The 24,850-nt window shown below is 42.7% G+C and overlaps 1 protein-coding gene across 1 annotated transcript; it reads right to left on the bottom strand.

The window, feature by feature from the left end:
• Window positions 1–1,372: 1,372 nt before the first annotated feature.
• Window positions 1,373–7,716, bottom strand: SHISA2 (shisa family member 2). Its single transcript, XM_037800112.1, has 2 exons — window positions 7,248–7,716; window positions 1,373–3,549 (listed from the first exon to the last, which is right to left on the bottom strand). The coding sequence occupies exons 1-2, from the start codon at window positions 7,585–7,587 to the stop codon at window positions 2,996–2,998; spliced, it is 894 nt and encodes a 297-aa protein (XP_037656040.1). The 5' UTR covers window positions 7,588–7,716; the 3' UTR covers window positions 1,373–2,995.
• Window positions 7,717–24,850: the final 17,134 nt, after the last annotated feature.

Genomic DNA, 24,850 nt, shown 5'->3' with positions numbered 1-24,850 from the left:
AACTGATTGTACACTTTGGCTCTTTGGATAATTGTATGGTATCTGAACAATCCCAATAAAAATTAAAAAAAAAAATACTTAAAAAAAAAAAAGACAGTAAATCATTTAAACATTACATTCACATCCACAACTGTAACATTTTCTGTAACAAATATATATATATATCTCACATTATTCTCATCTTATAAATGGGGGGACCAATTAGCTAAATTAGCCAATCATTGATTGTGATCTCAAAACTGGTAAATGGGATCCTAGAATAAAATATATTGTCTAACCAACACAAAATTAAGAAGTGTTGCTTTGAAGTTAGGTACAAGAACTTCCTAAAATCTGGTACATCATCAAATAAATAATTTTTTCAGATAAAAAAAAAAGTAGGCTATTGGTTCTAGAAAGCAATATTTATGATTTTTTTAACCAATTTTACAGTAAGATGTATTTAAACCAAGTGTTAGAACATTTTGTCAGTTGAATTTCTAGTTTTTTTCCAAAACTGAAAAAATCAGGAGTTGATGATAATGATACTACATTTTTGGAAGGACCAAGTAACACTAAGTTAAAACCTCACCTCATTTATTAAAGTGTGCTTCTGATGTAAACATGGTATTTAATTATCACATAAAAAAAGGAGCAAAAATTCTTCAATCTTTGTGTAAGCACAGCAAGCATTCTCCATCCCTCTGTGTTTAAAAAAGGCTGTCAAGAACGCTGCACAGGTGACTCCTGTTTTGTGTAAGATTGAACTGGCTCAGGGATTGGCAAGCTATGGCCTGTGAGCCTATCTGTGTATGGCCATAGACCTATAAATGGCTGGGGAAAAAAAATCAAAAGAGTATTTCATGATGTGAAAATCATACAAAATTCAAATTCAAAAATAAGGTTTTATTGGAACACAGACACACTCATTCATTGATGAATCATCTGTGGCTGCTTTTGCACTACTATGGCAGTTGTGTAATTGCAACAGAGTCCTTATGGCCCAAAGCCGAAAATATTTATTATCTGGCTCTTTACCGAAAAAGTTTGCCAAGCCCTGGGTTAGGTGAGCTCTAAGTTCCCTTTCAACTCAAAGGTTCTAGGAATTTTACTTCCTTAGGTAACTTGGAATCTTCCATCAAAGACAGCCTAGGGTGCACACGTTAGCCTGGGGATTTAATGATCCCCAAAGCACTGTCTCTTTTATGCTGTCAACACTTCCCATGGAATACGTAAAATAACACTCAAGGTTCACAGACATACCTTTTTTTAAAAAGTAGGCTATTGGTTCTAGAAAGCAATATTTATGATTTTTTAACCAATTTTATTCTATTACCAGGCTTCATAAACCACCTGAAAAATTACCAGGTAGAATGAAAATGAAAAAACAAAACAAAACACACACAAAAAAACACCCCAATCACCTAGGAATTCACAACATAAAATATTTATTAATAAGTAAAATGATTCTCCCCTGCCTTTGGTTTTTAAAAAAAATTTTGATTTGACTACCTGTGTTGATACCCAATGGTTTTACATTATTCAGTCACGATATATATAGAGAGAGATAAATGTGTAAAAGACCACCTGGAGGTATGCTTAATTACAAATCTTGGTTTTGCTAGCAGTTGGAAATTTACTTGCACACACGTAAACTTTTTTTTAGTAAGTAAACACAAATAAGTTCACTCGGATATTTAAATCAGAACACTGGCAATGAATACAGTGCACGTTGGACTAAACAGAGAGGAAAACAAAAATAAGTAACTCCGTGGTGGAAGAAAGGCAAGACCTCTTTGAAAAGCTTTTCTCCTGACTTAATAGTCCCTATTGCCTGAAAAATAAGCCATTTTACTAATGAGAATATTAAAAGCTTTTATGATTTATAGAGTAAATCTGTATGTGTGGCTTAAATTTCATCCCAAATATTGGATTACAGCTGAAGAGCTATACTAAACACCTTTGTAAAACAAAACAATGTTTTATCAGATCTATCAGAAAGATTGACCTTCATTTATAACCACTCTTAATTCCCTGCCCTCAGTACTACAGAGACATCTGGATCTGAAAGCCAAACAGAACAATATGCCAAGCCATACCGCACAGCAAAACTAAAAGTCACATGGAAAGGTAGCTGTTGATAGTTTGAGATTTCAATTTTAAAAACATCTCACTATTACATCTTCTCAGATGTCACCTGTAAAGTCAGAAAATTAAGAGATACAATCAAGAAGGGGGTGGTTTTATTACTACACCACTTATTACTTCAAGATTAAAATAATCCCAGAGTTCTGAAATGTCATGATTAGTTAAGTAACTATACAATTTCTTTCAGTCTTTTTTTAAAGGTAGAAAATCACTTTGTAATAAGATCTCTACACAAGGTAAAACAAAAAAAAAGGACAATCACAAAATAGGCAAAAAAAATATATCTTTTTACACTGAAATTAAGATGTGCCTGTCAAGTAGTGAGATCAATGACTAATTTCATAGAGTTCAAATGGGTTTCCTTTTGTAACAATTGTGTTATGTCTTCCTCTCAACCTTGAGTGTTTATTAAAAAAAATGGCCCAAGTAAAAGGGCAGTAACAGGTGTTCTGATTGTGTAAAGTTCAAAACAAAAAAGAAATAATGATAATAATAATAATAATGGTATAATAAAAACCCTTAATCTATCATTTACAAAATTCTTTTGCTAACCATACCTCAAGGGCACTTAAGGGCTCAGGTATTTGTCACAGGCACAACCATCAGAGTTGGCACATGCATCTCCAGCTAACCCTCTTTGCCATTATAAATCAATCATGCACCGGGATGAAACATATCCGAAAATGCTAATGCAAAGATGTTTTCATACTTTTGGGGGCAAATGAACCTGTCCAAAAGAACTGTACCATAAACACTTCCAGCATGCATGGGACTTGCACTTTGAGACCTCTTCACGAGTTGTCTGTGCATGGCTTCGCTGTTTCTTCTCCATCTTGCACAGGGACCCCAGCAGCTGGTGGCCTGTGAGTTAAACGGTCACTGCTGGGTACATCTTCTGCTCACTGTTAGTGTGGGGGAAGGGGGGCTGGAGCTGCCTGTAGCCAGCCTGCAGGCCTTCCATGAATGGGGGCACAGGGGTCATAGGCACCGAGTCATGGGGCACCGTGTACCCCACATAGGGGGGGTGCAGATACTGCCCTTGGTGTGGCACGATTTGGGTGGCCTGCTGGCAGTTCAGCACGGAGAAGTTCGTGGGCATGTTGACGTAGACATTGTTCATGGTCCCCTCGGGCAAGCAGCAGTTGGTTTGGGACCTCGTCGGGGGTGCCCGGGCACCCGAGTTGGCACTGGAGCTGGAACTGGCCGCTGTGCTGGACTGGCGCGAGGAAGAGCCTCGGGACGTGCTGGCGCTGGGGATCATGGGGATGGTCTCCATCAGGCGGGTCCCACCCGGGGCTCGGCTCTGCTGCGGCTCCTGCTTTGGCCGGAGACATCTGCAGCAGCAGGCTGCCACGAGGGAGCCCAGGATGATGAAAGCCACAAACACCGACCCGACGATGAGGAACGGGACGTAGATGGGCACTGAAGAAAAGAACAGGGATGCAAAATCAGCAACTTAAGTGTGAAGAAATGCAGTGAAAGTCTGCAACAGGCAGTGAAGAGGCACTCCCACGGAGTAGCCTATGTGCCCAGGGCTAAAGGAGCTCACCTGGCCCAGTATGTTGTTCACCCACTAGCAGCCCACGAGATGCTCCATCCTTATCAAGCACTTAGGAAAGGTGGTAATGCCTCCTAGGCATGGCGGATCAGCCCCCAAAGCTAAACTGCTAATATTTACAGTTAGATTCACCAATTGCAATATTGATACAGGTAAATAAGCAATTTAGCAGAAATATGGGTTTAATGTTTTAAGATTATGGTTCTAAAATCCTTACCATAACTCAACTGCCCAAACTTGAATATGCCCCAACAGATAGCTGACCCTCATGAGTCGTGGGCTCTGTATTTGTGAATTTGTCTACTTGCTTAAATGTATTTGTAAGCCTAAAATCCACACTTGTGGCATTTTCACAGTCATCTTCAGACACATGTGAAGCAGTGAAAAATGAGAGTGGCCCAATCTGCTCACTCCCAGGTGACACTCAGCCTTCTAGCTTTAGCCCTCAAACTGCCAACAAGTGCCCTTTCCATCATCTATTTAGTGCCATGTTTTTTGCATTTTTGTGCTTTTGTTGGTGATTTCGCCATTCAAATAGCTCTCAAAGGTAGTGCAGAAGTGCTGTCTAGTGTTCCCATGTGTAAGAAAGCTGTGACGTGCCTTACAGAAAAAACAGGTGGTGGATAAGCTTAGTTCAGGCATGAGTTACAGCTCTGTGGGCGGTGAGTTCAATGTTAATGAATCAACTATATATTAATTAAAGCATCCTTAAACAAAACATACATAAAACAAGGATATGCATTGATCGGTTGATAAATGTTGTGACCAGGGACTCGCAGGAATCTAACCCTAAATTTTCCCTGGGAGTAATGGTTCACCAGGTGCCAATTCAGCGTTCACAGCAACTTTAAAGAACATGACCACCACAAACACTGAGAGTCGACTGTAGGTGTAGGATCTGCATAGTAACGATGGGCCAAACGTATTTTAACACCTCCTTTTTTCCCCAGAAAGTTAGTTACCTTCCTTGCAAATTCCTTATACTGTTTCTTAGAAAGTTCTTTTTGCAAAGGCAAACAAATAAAAAATTTAGGTCGGCCTCTATCCACTATCATATTGGAAAAGAGTCTGTCAGGTAGAGGAGGTCAAAGAGGGGTAAAAAAAATGCCAACTGCAATTGCCTACTGCAGTGATGGCCCTGGGATGGTGAGCCTAGCACTGGGCATCAGATGGTGGAAAGGTGAAGCAGCTTAAGGGTGGAGGAAAGTTATTCTGGGGCAGGGGACCAGTGTGAAACATATGGGGGAGAACAAGTGTCAGGAGCAGCAAGAATTGTTTTCAAGGAAGGAGAGCCATGCACGGTGAGCCAAGACGCATCCAGGCAGGACTAGGGCAGCTGACGGAGCACTTATGTGTGAGGTTAAGTTGCTGGTTTCTACCTGAAGAACTACAGGGAAAACCTGTTGTTTATGAGCATAAAACAATGATCATAATACACAGTATATGAGGTTTATACTGGAGGAAAAAAAAAACCAAAAAACCTTTTACTAATAAAACCAGCAGCAAGCTCTACTTTAAAGTATTTTACTTAAACTACATCTTTTGTTGGCCAAACAGGTGGCACTACAAAGCTTCCAGAAGCTGGACACTGCCAGCTGATTGGGACACAGCAGAAGGATGGAGACTTCCTCCTGTGGAATTGTACCCTGTTACCAAGATCCTCTGTTTTTGGTGTGTTCCTGACTGATCTCCTTGACTATCTGATTGAAAAATACACGAGGACAGCAACTGGGTCTTATTGGTCTTGGCAAAGCACAGCATCAGGGAATTGCAAAGAGCCAATTTCTTCAACATTCCTACGGTGAGATACCTGAACTGTCATTTGGCAGTCCATGTGAGGTACAGGCTTGCGAATTATGCCCCTTCCAAATGTTCTGGTATTCCTGGAGTCAAAATAAAAGGCACTTTATAAGTATTTAACCAAAGGCTGACAATTGAAGAGTCTCTTGGGAATATATAGTACAACGCAAGTACTATATGTAGTGCCCCTTAAACAGGTAGAGACACTTGCTCCAGAGATTGTGGCACAGCTGGCTTTCCCAGAGTGGAGCTGTTCTAAGGAGACTATCACTCCAAGCTAGCTATGGAATACTGGAATTTTTCATTGCAGGCTATAAATATCTCAATCTCTAAAGCAAGATGCAGGCCCCAATAAGTTATTGAGAGGTAAACAAATAATAATCAAACAGAAAAACATACCCCAAACATTATAGTAAAAATCAGCTGAAATCAAAGACTTCGGAGTGAGTTTTTTTGGGGGGGTGGCGAGTGGGGGAAATAACTGTTCTCTTGCCAGGATTTTTAGTTGGAAATATAAATAACTACACAGTGGTAAAGAACGCAGTGCTGCTGTGAGCCTTCGTCACGCTACTTAATTAGGCATGCTGTTCTTGACTGCAGAAAAGAACTGTGAAGAACAGAATTTTTAGGAAAAAGGGGTTAAAAGTAGAATAAAGAATGCACCCAGGCACAACCGGTGGAGGCATCAGGAAACCATCTGCCACCTACTGATTCGCGCAAAGACATCTCAACTTTTTAGAGACCATTAACCAGTTCAGCTTAACAGAGATATCATTGTAGCCAGGCGGTTTGGGCTGGTTTCTCGGGGCCACACATACTGCAAAGCTGAGCCTGCATTTTGAAATGGAATCTTTTCTGGAATTACTCTCCAGTCTCCTTTCCTCAGATCCAAGGCAGCAGAACAATAGGAGTAGCATGTCAACAAAATGCTTCACTGCTAAGGGAACTGCACTGAAAAGAGCTGCCTCTTACCCAGGAGAAGGCTCTGGAAACACGTGAGGTCGGGCAGTGCCAAATGCTCAGGTAGCCCAAACCCTGGGGCAGACATGCTGGTTACAAGTCCTCCAGCTAAACCTCCGCAGAAAATAGGACATGCCCACCCCCACCCGCCACCCCAGTAAAAGGTTAGGACCCATCACAGTCTTTCACGGATTTGTTTATGCTCCACCTCTGGCTTTGGCAATATGAAAACTAAGATTTAAAAAAAAAAAAAAAAATCAAAAGGGCAAGGTTCTGATGTCACACCTACCAAATATGACGTGGCAAGACCTCTCCAGCAACCCGTAGGTTAGAATCCCCTGGGATCTGATAAAGTGCCTCGGGCGACAGGAAAGCCCTGGGGAGCTGCCTTTCTGCAGAGGGGACTTCAAGGAAGTGTCCCTACCAGGCCTTGAAAGGGGGCGAGTCCTTGCTGTTTCTTCGGGGACCCCGAACACATTACACCCTTAGTACTAGTTAGACCTCGGGAGACGGGGAGACATGGGCGCGGGCACAGTGGCCTCTGAACTGAGGTTGTGGTTGTTGCCTGCGGCCCGCACTGCCTTAGGTGTGTGGAGCTAACAGATGGGGAAACTGAGGCCCAGGATGGTGAGCAGGCGCCCCACTTCCCATAAATTATCTGGTGGGCCCGAATGCAGGCTCCGCCTCCTGGCGGGGATCCCCTGCTGAAATTTCAGCGGTCCTAATTCCTTCCCCACTCCGGGCTGCCAGGTCCATCCCGTCTGGGCAGAGACCCCGGTTCTCCGTTCGCGCCCCGCCCTACCTGCCGAGCCGTCGGGGCCATCTCTGTCGGTCCGTCCAGGCTCACCGGCGCCCTGCTGGCGGTCGTTGTCGCAGCCGCCCTGGTCCAGGCGCGCCTCGGCGCTGGAGCAGCAGTATCGCAAGGCACAGCTGCCGCAGCAGATGGTGGCGTCGCCGCCGTCGAAGCGCTCGGGGCACTGGAAGCCGAGGCGCCAGACGCCCTGCGCGTCCAGCCAGCCGTGGCAGTACTCGCCGCTGGCCCGCGCCCCCGCCGCCAGCAGCGCGGCCAGCAGCAGCTGCAGGAGCGGAGCGGCGCGCCCGTTCTCCGAGGGCGCGGCTGCCGAGCGGCGGCCGCCCCACATGGCACCACCCTGGGCGAGGGCGGCGCGTCGCCCGCGGGCGCGAGCGGGCTCCGCGAAGTCCTGTCTCTGGCGACTCCCGGGCCGGGACCACGCGCCTCCGTCCGACGTCCGCAGGCCGACGCTGCAGGGCGCCTAAGCCATGCTCCCTCTTCACCCAGTGGGCCGGCCCTCGGGGCAGGGGGCGGCTTTGAGGGGTGGCACTCGCTGATGTAGCTCCGGGTGCAGAGTCCTGCGGCCCCTGGCGGCGTCACCCCCCACGGGATCCTCCGAGTGCATCCCAGAGGGGCCGCCCGCCGAGCCGGGAAGACCGCTGGGCGCACCGCCCGAGGGCCCGCCGCCTTCCAACGCCTGTCGGCCGCGGACCAGAGCCACGTCGCAGCGTCAGGGTGCGAGCCTCGGGGTCTCAGGCACTTTATTCCCCTCGCGGGCGGCGGGAAGGGACGAGGGAGGCGGGCAGCGCGCGCAGAGCTCGGGGCAGCAAGTGCAGCGGCCCGCCCCGCTCAGCCTCCAGCGCCGCAAACTTTGTCCACATGGCTGCGGCCGGCCGCCCGCGCAGCCAGCCCCACCGCGGCACACCGGAGCCCGACCCCAGCCGCTCCTCTCGTCGCCGCCGTGCGAAGCGGTCCCCACGCGGGGAGACACCGCCGTCGCTCCCCGGAGGCCCAGCCGCGCGCCCCGCCGCAGCCCGGGAGCGTCCGGGCGCGCGCCGACCCCGGGCTCCGCTCCCCGCCCTGCTGGACACGGCTGCCGCTGGGCGCGCGTCCAGGCGCGGCGGCTCGCCCGGGCTCCCCTTGGTCGTCTCCGGGTCCCGGGCACCGGCGCCGCGCAGCCTGCGTCCGACTCGGCCTCCGCTCCTCGCTCCCGGCCCTGGAGGAGCTGCGCGCGGGCGGGAGCCTCCCACGGGAGTTTCAGTCCTCCCGGCTACCGGAGAAACTAACGCCGCAGCTGCCGGCACGTCCACTACCCGCGCCAGACCGGCCTCCCACTCGGCTCCCAGCCGCCGCCGCGCCGCGCTCTAATTATAAGCGGCGGGCTCCCCCTACCCCTCCCCGGCGCGCATGCGTGCCTGCGGGTCGCCCCCCTCCTGGAAGCCCGGAGTTGCAGGAGCCGTGCACCTAGGACGCCGGGGTGAAGGACCGCGGGGCCCTGGGCTGCGGCCCCACGGGCTCGGATAGGCGCGGGCGCAGCAACTTCAACAGCCCAGGCTTTGCTATCACAACACTAAGAATGATGATACAGACGAACCAGAGTTGCTTATGGGAGATCTTTGACGCTGATTCCCAAAACTTTACAAGGAAGGATTTCAGTTTCTTTCCATTTTACAGATAATGAAGTTGCGACTTAGATTAACGGTCCTCTCTCGGCTTTCAGCAGCTGCCGTCCAGACCACAGCTGGTCACAGGCCCAGCCGAGAAAGAAATCAGATGTCTGGGCTGTTTTCACACTCCTAGTGCAGCGCCTGGGGGAGTTCAGGCTTCTAGGACTAGGAGAAAGTAAGAGGGTTCAGCAAGGAGAGCAAAGTTTGCATGATTTGTGTACACCACCTCCCCCCTCCCATTTTTTTCTTCTCTGTTTGGGGGTGGCGATTTATAGGATTCCAGCAAAAAGGTGCCCCAGTTCAACATTTGGCTTCAGAGGTACAGACAGCTGCAGTCAGGAGGAAAACAAGATTCAGTCCGACCAGAAATTCAGCTTTGATGAGGGAGAAATTAATAGCCTCTCTCCTGAGGAAGCTGAAACAACAGGTGTTGATGCTATTAAAGCAGCAGAGATTATTTTTAAAGGAACTAGTGCCCTTTTCAGCACCAGTGAGGAAGTCAGGAGACCTGAATTCTAAACCCAACCATACCAGAAAAGAAGCATTGCACTTTGCTGGCCCCAGTTTCTTATCTAAAAAGTGGAGCAGGGGACATGATGACTGCTAAGGTTCTTCCCAAATCCATGACCAACGAGCACAAGGCAATTTTTAAAAAATGTTTTTATTGTAGTAACATAGATAAAACTCAAAATTTTCCATTTTAACCACTTCAAGTGTACAACTCAGCAGTATTGGTTACATCCACAATACTGTGCTACCATCATCAATATCCATTACCCCAATTTTTTCATCACTGCAACAGAAATTCTGTACCCCTTAAGCAGTAAGTCCTCCTCCAACCTATAATCTACTATGTCTGTGTTTATAAAATTTGCTTCTTCTAGATATTTTTTGTATGTGAGATCATACAATATTTGTCTTTTTCTGTCTGTCTTATTTCACTCAACATGATGTCTTCAAGCTCATGTTGTAACATGCATCAGAACTTCATTCCTTTTCACAGCTGAATAATATTCCATTGCATGTATGTACCACGTTTTGTTTATCCACTCATCCGTTGATGGACACTTGCATTGCTGCCACCTTTTGGCTATTGTGAATAATGCTGCTATGAATATTGGTGTACAAATATCTGTTCAAGTCCCTGCTTTCAATTCTTTGGGGCATATTCTAAGAAGTGGGATTGCTGGGTCATGTGGTAATACTATTTTCAACTTCCCAAAGAGCACAAGGCAATTTTCTTTAGAGCAGAGACAGTCTGCTTTAAGCCACAGCCGTTGGACATGTGTGTGCCTGATTAATGGAGAAACTCAGCAATTGCTGACATTCTGCTGCTCACCCCAACAAAGTCAAATTAAAGTAAACATCCTACCCTGCTCCCCTGCTCCCCCCACCCCTCAAACAAAACTTTATTCTTTTTACTAAACCTCTCTCTGGTATTGTACTTTATTTCCTTGCATTTGGGGAGTTATTTTTTAGCTACATAAAATTACGTATTTTAAGCACACCAATCACCAACTTTTCTTAACCCAGTAAGTTAACAAAACTTGAATATCAATGAGTTATTCATTCAACAAACACATGCTAAATGCTCACAACGTACTGTGCTGCGTTAGGTACTGAGGATTTACTGAGAAGCCAGACAAACCGCCACCTCCTTCCAACAGAGCCTCAAGTCTCTGGCATAAAACACAGAAACTGGACAGAAAGACAAGGAATTGAATAAGCAAAGATAATACAACTATGAAAAAAGCTATGACTGGTGATGTACAGGGCCAATTTTAAGCCCATAACCTGGGGATAGTGTAGGCAGGGAATTAGAAAAATCTTCAGAGGAATAATGGCATTTAAAATTAGACCAGAAGCAGTCAAGGGAAGAATCAGGTTTTCAGGTGGAGTCACTTTCCTAGAAGATGCTATTTGCTAATATTTGTGGAGGGCTTACTCTGTATCAGGCACTGTGCTAAGAGTTTTACATGCATTGTCTCATCCATCCTCATAGCAACCCTATGAAGATGACTAATTACTACCCTCATTTTACTGATGAGGATAACTTGCCCAACCCATCCAGATAGAAAGTGTCCATTGGCCTGACTCAAGTTCTGATTCCAAAACCCACTTCCCTGCAGTTAGTCTGCTGCAAAGTATATGCAAATCACAGATGGTTAGATCTTTTTTATTGCAGCATGGATTGATTTTGGCGGTATTCAGAGGGCTAGTACTTTATATTGTTTTTCTTTGGAAAAAAACTAATGCAGGAGAATTTTGCTTACTTAAGATGGTACCAATACAAAACCCTTCTAGTCGTTTATCCTCTTCTCAAAAAACCCATAATTTGTCAGAGTTTTATTTATGAAGAAAGAAATCACTGAAAGTTTCCACACTGGAATTGGTTAGATGAGGCCACAGTTTACACAAAATAAGTATTTCCCAAATAGTCCATAATTGAAGCCACAACTGGCTAACTTGGAAGTGTGGCGCTTTGAGCAAATTCACTTTCTTTCTGACTGTTTTCCCTTTATTCCTTAAAAGTTAAAGTATGTTTATGGAGTTACTCCTTTCTTGAAAAAGAAGAAGCTGCTTTGCAGTTACTTTATGAGGTGGTTGATTTCTCCAGTGCTCAAAGATTCTTTGTCTCTGTCTCTGACATCTTAATTTCTCTTTATGTATCTAGTATGTTTTATTGATGTTTTATGGATTAAGTCAACAAGTACTTAGTGGATTTCTCTGTGGGAGGTGTTTCAGGGAGATACTAAGATTTTCTTGTTCCTAACATAGGAAATAAAAAGAAATTCCCTCACCCTCCTTATTGGACAGGCCAAACTATTTTATTAGTCTCTTTTGAGAAGCTGTAACTGGGAATCATAACATATAGGTAGTAGCAATAATAATTTATTATAATCAAAACTAAATGTCAGGCAGTCTGCCAAAATATATTTAAACACATATGAAACAGTGCCCCCTCTCTTTTAAAAAGCTAAATTCTATAGACATTAGCTGCAAATGTATATTTACAGGTTATTTTACCTTTCAGTATGTGCCCATATATAAATGTGAATAAAATACAATTATTTAAAAGCAAACTTCTGACAGATCTTCAGTTGTACAAGTAGCAAGTCATATAACTAAAGAAATGATTACTTATAACTTTGCTAACTGGAATTGATACAAATCATATGGAGGCAATCATATTTCATTTGGCTGGAAGTTCTGAAAGTTGCAAGATCTACAGTGTTTTTCTGCAAGTTTTAGCAAGAGCAGAAGGTTCTTACCATCTGTACGCCAGTCGGCAGTCTGTTTAGGAAGAACAGCTTTCACTAGGTCTATTCGTTTTCCCTCTTCTCTTTCATAAATAGGAGGAGTATTGCAAATTCACATTTGGTTTACCAGAAGTTCTTTTAAGTTAAAGTGTTTCTGTTACCAAATGAGACCTCAAACCCAAACAAACATGGAAATTTACTTTTTTTTTTTAAATGTTTTCTTGTGGTCACCTAACCTCATCTGAAAATAAAAATGGTCATAAAAGTTTGGAAAAAAACATTTCTCGGTGCTTCTCCTTTTTTTCATGTTTCATCCTCCATATTTCTTTTTCTTGTAGTTAATATGCTGACTTTTAGAAAAGTAATGTCCACTTTTAAATTATTTTCTCTTCTACCCTTACCTTTAAACATTTGACATATTCTTCTCTCTCCCCTTTAATTTTTTAACTGAAGCTTTTTTTTCCATGTTGAGTTTGATGTCTACTATTATTATGTTTTCTTTTTGGAGACATGGGGCTGAAAGCCATCACTGGCTTCTTCCAAGAATGCCTGCATATCTAAAAGGTTGGTATAAGCAGAGTCAATAAGTGACCTCAAAAAGCCTGCAGCTCTGAAGCCAGTTATCTGTCCACAATATCACATGAAGGTTTGGAGGTAGTCTCATCAATTTCAGAGAGCTCTGTTCTTCTAACCATAAATGGTATAGAGAGATAGTCAATTAAGGAGTTCTGGGATATAGTCAGATACCTCTGAACATAATTCCAAGCCCCCCACAAATTGTTGCAAACCCTCCCTCCACCCATCCCTCAATCCCCCCTCACCAGGATTCCATGAGAAATGCCCGTGTGGTTCTCCTTTACCAAGGCTCCTAAAACAGGAGTCAGCTGGGAACATAAAGGATATCTTGAAGCACCGGGAGCCCTGCATTAGAAAGAGCCTAAGAAACCTTAATCTAGAGTAGAATAAAGAGATCGTACATTTGTGCTGATTCAAAGTGGTTAGAGAAGGAGCATAAGCTGCTAAAAGCTGAATATTGTACATGTCCAGGTTAATCCCCCCGCCCCCCCATGGCATTTTATGCATGAGCCAATTGATAAGACGGATTATGATTCCTTTTGTCCTTTCGTCTTCTTCCCCTTCCAGATTATCATCAGTTCTGTGAAGGCAGAAACCGAGTCTTGCTCATCTTGAGTCTTTATGGTGCTTGACCTTTATCTGGTAGGCTCAGTCTATGCAGTGGATAAATATTTAATGAGTAAGTACTATATGCCAACACAAAAATACTCAGTTCATATTAGATTGACTTGTTCATTTCAAGCGATTTGAAATCAGTAAATGTACCTAAATATTGCCGCCATTCTGAGCACAGGAGCTTGGCTATAGAATCCCTGGTTGGGAGTGGGAAGAGTTCTTTGGAGAGTGGGTTCAGAGAGAAATCTGGGATTCCTAGGACAGGGCACTGCCTTTCCCTGGGTCCCGTGATCTTGTCCCCACAGATGTATAGCTGAGAGCTCAGGTGAGAGGGGTGTGTAATTAAAGAGGATGTGAGAAGCAAACAGGCTGTTTCCTGGACATTACCATGTAAAATCGAAATGCGAGTCGTCCACAGGATCGGGGCGCCAGCTTCCTCAGTGGCAGGGATGGCTCCCTGGGTGCTCCGTGGGGGGCGTTCGTCTTGGTTCTCGGCTGCCCTGAGGCAAGTTCTGGCAGACGGTGGCATCGGGGCTTCTGCTCTCAGCACTGACGAGGCATCACCGAGAGCGAGAGCAGGAGGCCTGGAGACAGCGCCCTCCTCCGGTCACCGGGAGGATGACTTCCAAAAAGCTTGTGGGGACGCTCCGAGGGGATTCCTGAAACTGGGAGGAATTTCTGGGTGGGGCGGGGCTGGTTCCTGCAGCTGGAGAAATGACTAATATCCATATGTAGTAGGAAAATATATTGTTTTGAATCCAGGCTAAGAAATCAGATTACTTGAATATCATTCCCTATTTATATTAAATAATTAAGAAGGCACTATTGGATCATAGGTTCCTTGGGATTTCTTATGAAGATGACTGCTCTTCCAGGACAACATAGGAAAAAAAATCCCATTTATTGTGGGCATTTAGGTTTGATATAAATTGGAATTTTCTTCATCAAAGTCTCACCAGTCTCCTGGTTAAAAAAAAAAAAAAAAGATAAAAGAACCATTGTGCTGTTATTTTAGCAGAAACAGAATGATGGAATTCACAGCACAGCTTCAGAGCTGCTGTAATTATCCCTGCCCAAACCAAGCCCACCCCAGTTTCATGGTTTCTAACTTTTTTTTATACCTTTTGGATTAGGAAAAGATTTTCTTTGGCTTTCGCAAGAAGTCAATCTCTCAGGAATCAGTTGAACTAAATTTCTTATTTGTTTTAAGAGTCCATGGATAGCTCCTCACATCTGCATTTCCTTAAAATGTCTCCATTGAAAGAATAAAGGGAGAATGTTATGCATTGTGTAGTATTCGAATGAGCAGAAAACTGTTTAATGAGTTCCATGTTCTGCAAATGTTAGCATCCCAATAACACCTTAAGACTTAAGTATTTCAGACCATTTTGCAGCCTTATAACATCCAAGACACTTCTTCCTCGATATTGTAAATTCTTCTGTATTGTAACAGTTTTTCTGGAAAGTCTCCAACTTACTAGCATTCATTACCTAATTAGAAGGAAGGTAATATAATTTTTTACATTATTATGTCACAAAATAAACTTGAATAGCTATCAGAGGGAAGCTCAATCAGCTAATAACTACTATTTATTGATTATTTGGTATGTGCTGGACATTGTGCTAAATTATTTGATATCATCATAGTGTGCCTTCTAAGAAGTATGTTAATAAGCAAAAAAAAAAAGATTTAAATTTATCCATTTGTCAAAAATTTCTTAATAAAATAAAAAGAAAGTCCCAGCCTGTACAGAATATCATCCCAGTAATTTTAACACAGTATTCCTTTCCAGTGTTTATTTTCACCGAACTGGTTTCTAATATGACAAAAATAAAATGAGATATCTTATCAGGAAAAAAATACACAAATCACCAGCCTTCTTAATTTCTATTACAAAATTCTTTAAAGGTACACAGTGGTTTGATTTTGAAGGTGCACTTATTTTTTTATTTATTTCTAGGAGTGGGTTCATTTGTTTTGGAGATATGAGGCCCAGAAGAAAATATTAGAAAAATGCAAAACAGAAGTATAGAAAGGTTTAGAGTAAAGATTTATTATGCCTAAAGGAAACAAGGTTGGGGAGGCTGCTTCAAGGCTATCTTTGGCAATGTGCAGGGATATTTTAGAAGGGCCTTTAGCCAGCTACCATCCAGTACCGAGAGGACAAACTAGAGGAAGTAGATTTAAATGACAGAAAGAGATATTTAAAGAATACTATCTAATCAGGGTGGATGAAAAAATACCAAAGCAGATGAACAGAAGGGTCATGAAATCACCCAAACCCTATTTTCCATCAAAACTTGTTAAATAACCCTCACCCTTGGGATGGAGGGTAGGTGTCAGGATAACTGCTGGTGGACAGGGCCAGGACTAGTTCAATTCTTGAGATTCCTTACTAGTATTTCTTGAATCTTACTACTTGATGTAAAATTTTTAGCTTAACACAATGAAAACAACAAACTTTGTTTACCATTAACGGAACTTTCTGATTTCCTCTAGCAAATGAAACTTTTTAACAGTACAATAATATTGCCTCTACTGATATATTTGGTAACCAATTCCAGTGAATCTTTTAATTAAAGTTGTGGAATGATATGCATGTTTTGTAGTTTTAAGAATGAAAAGAAAGGAGAACGATGACATGGCTTGTGGCTTGGGGACTACAAGTACTCCTGCTCTGATCGTAGAAGTAACACAGTTCCAAATCATGCATGCTTGAAAGCCATCCGGAGTCAGTTTCAGATGTAGGCAATTTACATTTATAGACTGTGTCAAGCAAATTGGACACTTTAAGTAAGCACTGAATGGGAACATAAATATGTCGGGGCCAATAAATGATCATATTTATGGAGTGCAATAAAACCAATATCTCTACTGTACTTGGAGAAACCCTGCCAACTGGATTGAATGCAGTGGTCATGATACTGTGCTGAAACCACAGAAAAGGTGAACTGAGCTCCATCAATTGAACTTCCAACTTCTGGAGTACTATTTCAGATGAACTTGCACCTCCAATATCCCCATGTTAGAGAGTGGATAATAGGTGCTAAGAAAACAAACAAGCAAACAAAAAACAAAACCAAACAAACAAACAAAAAAAAAACAAGCAAGGAAAAAAATACAAAACACAGACAAACCACAACACTTCCTTTTGAGCTCATTCACACACTTCCAGAACGTGTAGGGAGCTGCTAAACTCAGACCAATTTTTGAGAGAATGTCATCCGTATATTGCTTGATAGGAAGAGAAGGATTAAGGCTGACTCCACATAATGTAAAATGGATAACCAGCTCCAAGGCACAGAGTTCACTGCTGTTTTATTCTTTACATTGAGTTCTGTATTGGCAGTCTTGGAGGCGAAGTTAAAGATCAGGGCTTGGTTTACTTTAAAAGCAGAGCATGCACAGATGTGGCCCTCTCTCTCTAGCTAAGCCAACTTGAAAGGTGAAATCACTGCCCTCCCCCCTACGTGGGATCAGACACCCAGGGGAGTGAATCTCCCTGGCAACGTGGAATCTGACTCCCGGGGAGGAATGTAGACCTGGCATCATGGGACGGAGAACATCTTCTTGACCAAAAGGGGGATGTGAAAGGAAATGAAATAAGCTTCAGTAGCAGAGAGATTCCAAAAGGAGCCGAGAGGTCACTCTGGTGGGCACTCTTACGCACACTTTAGACAACCCTTTTTAGGTTCTAAAGAATTGGGGTAGCTGGTGGTGGATACCTGAAACTATCAAACTACAACCCAGAACCCATGAATCTTGAAGACAGTTGTATAAAAATGTAGCTTATGAGGGGTGACAATGGGATTGGGAAAGCCATAAGGACCAAACTCCACTTTGTCTAGTTTATGGATGGATGAGTAGAAAAATAGGGGAAGGAAACAAACAGACAAAGGTACCCAGTGTTCTTTTTTACTTCAATTGCTCTTTTTCACTTTAATTATTATTCTTGTTATTTTTGTGTGTGTGCTAATGAAGGTGTCAGGGATTGATTTAGGTGATGAATGTACAATTATGTAATGGTACTGTGAACAATCGAAAGTGCGATTTGTTTTGTATGACTACGTGGTATGTGAATATATCTCAATAAAATGAAGATTAAAAAAAAAAAAAGCAGAGCATGCAATCTATTTAGCCTCCCAAGTACAGAAAGCACACACGTTTGCTGAGTTCTGGTGCTAGGAGCAGAACGTTAACACCCAAGATGGTGTTTCACTGGCTGCGTCATGAATAGGGAGCAAGCATGTCTAAAAGACGAACAGAGAAGACCAAAAAAAGATCCCCCTCAGCCTTGCCACATGTGAAATAGTAAGTGAATGCTGCCTTGCTACAGAAATATTTTGACATCGCCTGTCATGGCTCTGGCTCACTGTGCGGAATCCAAGATTCCTTGGATAATGGCACTGGTTTCAGATCTTTATCCTCCCTTAAATAATGCTCATTGTGTTTAATTTCCTGATTGTCTGTAGATCTCTACAAACTTCAACATTCAACTGTTTTTTTTTCCCTAAGTAGGTTAACGGGTCTAGCTTTTATCAACTAATCAAATCATGCCATGTCTGATTGACTAAAATAAACTAGGAAATCTGCTTTTTATTTGATTTTACTTTTTACTTGCAAATGATTTCAAGAACTTGCAAGAATACAAATCATACCAAGAACTCCCATACACTCCTTTAGCAGATTCACAAACTGTTAACATTTTGGGCAATCTGTTTTATGTCCACACAATGGCACATAAAAATGGATTAACCCTGCTCCTTTTGATTTGGGACTGTCATATAGAGACATGTAGACAAAAACACTGACATTACTTATTGTACGTTGTTTGGTAGAGCAGAACCAAAAACCCATTCTCTTGTGCTAGTTATTGATTTATGCTTTTCCCCTGTTTTCAACAAATTATTGAATCTAAATCATATGCTTGTTAAAGCACATTACTAGAGTAGCCCACTGCTAGTAGCTTGGCTAACTTTACACATAATATGACGCTGAACTTTGGGCTCCGTGTGCTAAATTGAAGAGTAAAATTTCAGGCCTCTCAACACAGAGAAAAAATAAACAAAAGCTATAAACGGTCAAAAATTTCTTGGCTTTGCCTCTTGCACTCCATCTTCTGGTGAAAAAGTGGTTGTGGGAAGGTTAAGTTGAACACAGCAATTCTTAAAATCGATTACATAATATAGAGTCTCCTGAACACTAGATATAAACAAAAGAGAGTTGTTGACCAGTGGAAATGTACTAAGTCCATTGGAAAAAAAAATTATAATGTCAAGAAGAAGATGACTACGAAGGTGAAATTACATCCTCTGCTTACCTGGTATGTCAGTCTGAGAAGACCTCTTTGTGAATACTGTAGGTCAAAGTTTTATGGCCTGATGGGGGTAGGGGAGAAAGGGGTGGGGCTGGAGGCTGGGATGTCAAGCACAGGGAGCAATCATCAGATCACTGTGATTTTACCTTAAATCTTAGGTGACCTTTCTCCAAGTTACCACCCTAGGATCTAGGCATCTTGAAGGAAAGAGCTGAGTCCAATTTATCTTTGCATTATCCACAGACTTAGCACAGTTTCTTGTTGAACTTGAATAAATGAAGAATGAGCAAGGAATTTATTTTCATGTTTAACATACGTAGCCAGGCTATTTAAGCTTTAAGCTTAAATTCAAATATTAAAGTAATAACATTATTGTCCTACACAATAGTAAAATATCTAGGAACGAATAGCTTCTCAGTTGCCAAAATTAGGCACATTTGCTTAGAGATATTTTGAGTTTGCTCCTGAAATCCAATCCGTTTGAGGAAATAACCATTCCATTTAGAATTCTAATATTCTTGACCTGCAAGGGGCTATGATAAGTTGATATTTTATATCCAAAATCAATAATTTTTGTTTTTTTGACATGATCATGAATAAGATTCCATCCACTTTAGCAGCCTGTTCTATGTTTATCTGTATTTGCAACATATCCTCGAAGCAGGTGAATTGTCTTGATACCATATTACTGAGAGTCCCCACGGGATGAAACATGGAGGCTTTGGTAAATTGAGGCAACCGGGCATGGAGACTGCCTTTGATACAGTATTAAATTTATATCTCTAAGGGACCAGGATCCTTTTTGCACAGACATTCCCTTTCCTCCACCTCATCTTCACTTTGACTCAAGAAGTCTATACGTTTCATCAGGGACCAAAATTCTATGCTTGTTATAACAAATACTGACCAACAGTAAAAATAGTGAAAAATAATATCTTCCACTTATTGAAGACTAACTATATGCCATGACTTCTCTACATACATTGCCTCAATTAATTCTCTAAAAGCCACTGAAGAACCCTCGGTGCTCAGCTGAAATCTGCCATTTGCCTGTGACTTCAATTCCGGAAGGCACGTCAACATTCTGAACACGTGAATGACCAATGGTCAGCTGCTTCCATGGATTAGCATCATTTCTAATTGCTATAACCACATCACTAACACAAACATGATGTGACATCTAGCAGTGTAAAGAAAGGAACTTGCTTAGAATTATGATATCACAACACAGTCCTTTCTGTTTACTGCTTACACATTTACTCTAAAAGAAGGTAAGAAATTGATTTGGCCATACGGTCTTTGTCTACTACCCTCATATTAAAGACTTGACATTTGAATGGAAGGTGTTGGGAATGAAATAGCAGGCTTATAAGAGAGACACAAAGGAAAAAACTGAGTAATTGTGTAAGTGAAAGAAAACAAATTGATTGGCTAGTTAAGAGCTGTGGTTCTCAAGGTGGTTTCAGGACCAGTAGTAGAACCAACATCATCCGGAAACTTATTAGAAATGAAAATTCTCAGATTCAACCCCAGGCCTTCCGAATCAGAACTCCCATGTGAGAGCACAGCAATCTGTGTTTTAACAAACACTTTGGGTGATTCCGATGCTGCTAAAGGTTCAGAACCGCTGGGTAACAGAAAAGTGCCATTCAATGGGAGATTTTTCTTCTTTACACATTTTAAGCTCAGGGCTTGCTTTCGATTAGGAGATGGGAGCCAAGCAGCCCTTACCTTCCTAGTTCTGGACTCCCAGAGGCTCCCAGAGAAGGTGAAGTTCCCTTGTGTCCTGGCTCAGTTTAACAATGAAAGTAGGCCAGGGAAAAAAAGCCAAGGGAAGGAGAGATAAGTAGCAAATGAGTTCTGCCTGCCTGTGGCCGCCTCACTTTTTTCCAGGTTTCTGGGGTGGGCGGGCAGCTTCCCCTAAGCCTCAAGCTCAGCCCTCGGCTGCCCTGACAAGGTCAAAGCACCTTGTACGTCATGTGAAAAATATTTCCAAGCAAAGTGCTTTGCCTCCAGCTGTGAAATTGATTAGTGGCCTTAAAATCCCTGAAGAATCCTGGCAGCTGTAGTTGCTATTTTAAAACGGAAGGAAAAAAAAAGTGTGTGAGAAAAAAACGTTGTGTATTATGTACAGGAAAAATGTTAAAGACCATATATTTTGTTCTCTAAGTTAGGGAATGGAATGGCACAGACAGAGGAAGAAATGTGTGAGAAAATGTGATATAATTTTACTTCCTACATTAGAAGTTCTGATGGAATAGCCTAAACGTTGGTTAATTGTTACAAGGCCACTGCTGAATCTGATATCAAGAAATTCAGTTCTTCAGGGGTTTCAGAGATTGTGGAATTGTAAGATGAAAGAGACTATCAAATCCACCAGCGCAGTTTCTAGGGGATGTGTGCTCCTTGTTGAAGGTTTGTTCTGGATGAAATGTCTACATAAGTATGTGCTACATGAAATATGGGGCGGAAATCAAAAGCCCTGTATTTAATAAACATGATGGAATCAAATGATTGCTCAGATCCAGATTTTCCCCCCAAGTTCACGGCTTCCCATAAGATTGAGTTTTAAAGTCCAGTTGAAACCTGGGAGTCATTTGCTGCCTAGGATGCCTGGCCTGGAGAAAAGTTAGCCATTCCATGAATCAAAACCTTGATTTTATTTATTCAGCTAACATTTATCGAACACTTACTATGTGGTAGACATTGTGCCAAACCTAAGGAATATAAAAGCAAAAAGCAAAAAAAAAAAAAAAAAGAAAAAAGAAAAAGAAAAAGATGAGGCACTTAGTCTACAGGGAAGAGACATAGTATCAGTAAATAATTTGAAAACATCCTTTACTGAGGAGGAGACGGCTAAGCTGGGTGACAAAGGAGGGGCAGTTCCAGCAGGGGGCGCCTCCGCAGGGGCAACCATGCTGGACGCTAAGGACCTGGGCCGACCTCGTGGCTGCGAGGCAGGATGCTTGGAGAAGTGCTGGAGAGTGAGCCTGGGAAGGGAGATGAGCCAGGCCAGGGAGCCCCTGGAGTGGGATCTATTCTGTAGGCAGCCTAGCAGCCAGGGCAGGGGCGTTAAACTGTCTCCAACAAAGTTTGTCAAGGTCACATACGTTAGAAGATAACTTCTTCAGGAGTCTGAAGATGCCTGCTCTAGTAAGAAGAGACGCAGACTGAACATTTGTCATTTGTCCTGTTAGTTACAGGATAAGCCCTAATGGCTCCCAAGACTGCAGCTGATGCTTCCCCAACCAAAGCAGCATCCGCAGTGGGGCAGGCAATAATCATTGTTATGGGATCACTATTTGGAAAATAAGACAAACAAACAAGCCACTTCTTTCTTTTGAAATTCCAAAAAACATTAAAGGCCAGAAATATATATTTTTTAATTGGAGGGTATATGGGGTTAAAAATGAACACTACTCATCTCACACCTTTTGAACACATCTAATAATATGAAGTAGACAGGTGCCGCTTGCCACAGGAGGGAATGCACATTCATGGGACCAAGTTACGTGAAATTGACTATTCTGTCGGCCCAGATGTTTTTTGTGTTTGTGTGTGTACATGTTTGTGTTTCAGGTAAAACAAAGTCAATCAGATTTTACACAGGTCAGGGGGAAAAAGCAAGACTCACAATAAACTATGATAAAACAAATGCAGGTCTCATAGGTGGGACAGCAAACATAACATTGGCAATAAAGTGTGCTTTGTCTTTACAAACGTAACCAGAGGGTTGACCAAGAGAAAACAAAGTCTCTTACGCCCCCTGGTGTCTGATGGCCTGACTTGCAGTGTCCCAAATTTTGAAAGTTATTTTTTCAGGAGAAAAGATTCTTGTCGATTTTTTCCTAATCCAGAACAATTTACATCCCAGCAAATGAATCCACATCCTTATTGATGAGATACCTGATTCACTACCATTATACTAACTCAAATATCTGTTTTAGTTTCCTGGCTGCTAAAACAACTACAATGGGTTGGCTTAACAACAGGAATTTATTGGTTGACTGTTTCAGAGGCTAGAAGGCTTGCTTCCTCCTGCTATCGGTGTCTTCGGGCTGGATGGCTATCTTTGGGGTTCCTTGGCCTTTCCTTCATATGGCAGTGCACATGGCAGCATCAACTTCCCCTTTTTCTTCTGGGGTCCCTTGACTTCCACCTTCTGGCTGCTCCCTGTGGCTTCTCTCTCTTTCACTCTGCTTAGAAAGGACTCGGGTCATCTGGATTCAAGCCCAACCTGATGCAGTGGGGCCTCCTTAACTGAGGTACCATCTTGCAAAGACCTTATTTACAATGGGTCCACAACCACCAGAATGCAGACCAAGACCAAGAACATTCCAGACTGGGGTTCACAGTTCCATCCACATCACTATCTAAATACGAGAGGCAAGGCAACGGGGTGTTCGCTGATGGCTGTGTCACAGGGTTTACTTCAGCTGCACGACACGGTTACTCAGGATGCTAGGAGAAGCCTCAGGGCAGGACCACATCACTGCATCAGTGAAGAAATGCATGAGGAGAAGCTCTGAAATCATAGCTAGAAGGGACAGGGGCAAGGACCGAGCACCCATGAAAAGAGGTGGAGATTGGTAAACTGAAGACAAGGGCTGAGCCAAGAAGAAACAATAGCAAGGAGGAAAACCAAGAGTACACAAGAAGAGAACCAGAGGTAGTAATTTTGTGGAAGCACAAACATACACTGGACCATGGGGGAAAAGCATCTTGAATGGATTTGGAATGTGAGGCAGCTCCAGGCGGATTTAGACCACAGATACACCAGAGAATAACCATCAACAATTAAGGAAAAGAGGCCATCAAGAAGAAGAAAGAAAATCCCCATTTTGGAGACATAATCAAATAACGTCATCAAACAAGTGAAGAAAGTGGTTCTAGAGGCTTCTGGAATTTGTTGTTTAAATTTTTTTTAACAAGATAAAAAATAAAAACCAAAGAGACTAAGGGAAAATATTTTTCCTATGTGTGGTTTTTGATGGAGGAGGAAGTTGAACATATGGAACAATGAATCTGTTTACTTACCTGTCCCTCAAGAGCAAAAGCTCCGTGTCCTCAAGCACTGTGGCCCAAGCACCCAGCACGACACCTAATGTCTGTTAGATTCCAGGAAATGTTTGTTTTTGTGCATTTAGAACTGACCAAGGCAAAAATGATACAGAACTGGAAGATGTCTCACAGGTACAGAGCAATTAGCAATCAATTATGTCACTAACAGTCAGCAATTCATTTCAAAACAGGTTGGACAGTTTTGCTGAAGTAGATTTTTTGACATTCACCCTTCCCTCAATGACATTTCTACGAGTACCTTATTTTCCATCCCCACCTATCTTCCCTCCCACAATAAAAGGCATTGCAGACAGAAAGTTATCTGCTCTTTCCACTACTGAAGTAGTAAAGTCACAAAGGCACTTCGTTTTGGAGAATAATTTGTGTGACTGCTCAACAACTATAACAGGCTTAACAGCTAACAAAATGTCCTAATAAGATCATAAGAAAACTTAATTGTTTTCAAAGGGAATATATTCAAAGGAAATGTTTCCCTTTATTGAACAATGATCTTGCTTTGATTTATGTGAATCCAAAGGCTCAGGAAGAATGGAAAAGAGAAGCAGTTTTTAATGGTCCCAAAGTTCCTGTAAGTGATGTTTTCCTGGTTCAGTGAGAATATTTTCAGGCTACCCAACAGAAGTACCTCTGCTTCTTAGCTATGTGGCAGGTAAAAGCAATAGCCAGGCCTTAATATTTTCATGGATTAAAATCATGTGAACTATGCATAAAATAATCTTTAGGTATACACACTAAATGAATCAAGGAATTGTTTTAGGAACTGGAGACCAATTCTCTTATTTGTATCCTCAGTACAGAGCAGCACCCTGCCTACCAGCTAAATCTGGGCGTCTGTTCCCCATTTGTGTCACCTGAAAAAAAGACACTGGGGCCTCACTGCTTCAAAACAGCCCAGGGTTACCAACATTCGCAGCTCCCAAGTGCAACCACGTGGCTCCCCAAAATTAAGAGCTGACTCCTCATACAGACTTGAGGGAAACGTGGAGAGGGAAAGAATTCAAAACGTATGAAGAATTTACTTCCCGGGTTTAGCCTTCACCAAAGTTCCGGGAAAGGGGCTCGGACCTCATGGCGATCTACAGGCACAGCTCAGC

This window comes from Choloepus didactylus, chromosome 12 (assembly GCF_015220235.1).
Source record: "Choloepus didactylus isolate mChoDid1 chromosome 12, mChoDid1.pri, whole genome shotgun sequence".
Taxonomy (NCBI): domain Eukaryota; kingdom Metazoa; phylum Chordata; class Mammalia; order Pilosa; family Megalonychidae; genus Choloepus; species Choloepus didactylus.
Note: the sequence above shows the minus strand (reverse complement) of the source record. Positions and strands in the feature narration are given on the sequence as shown.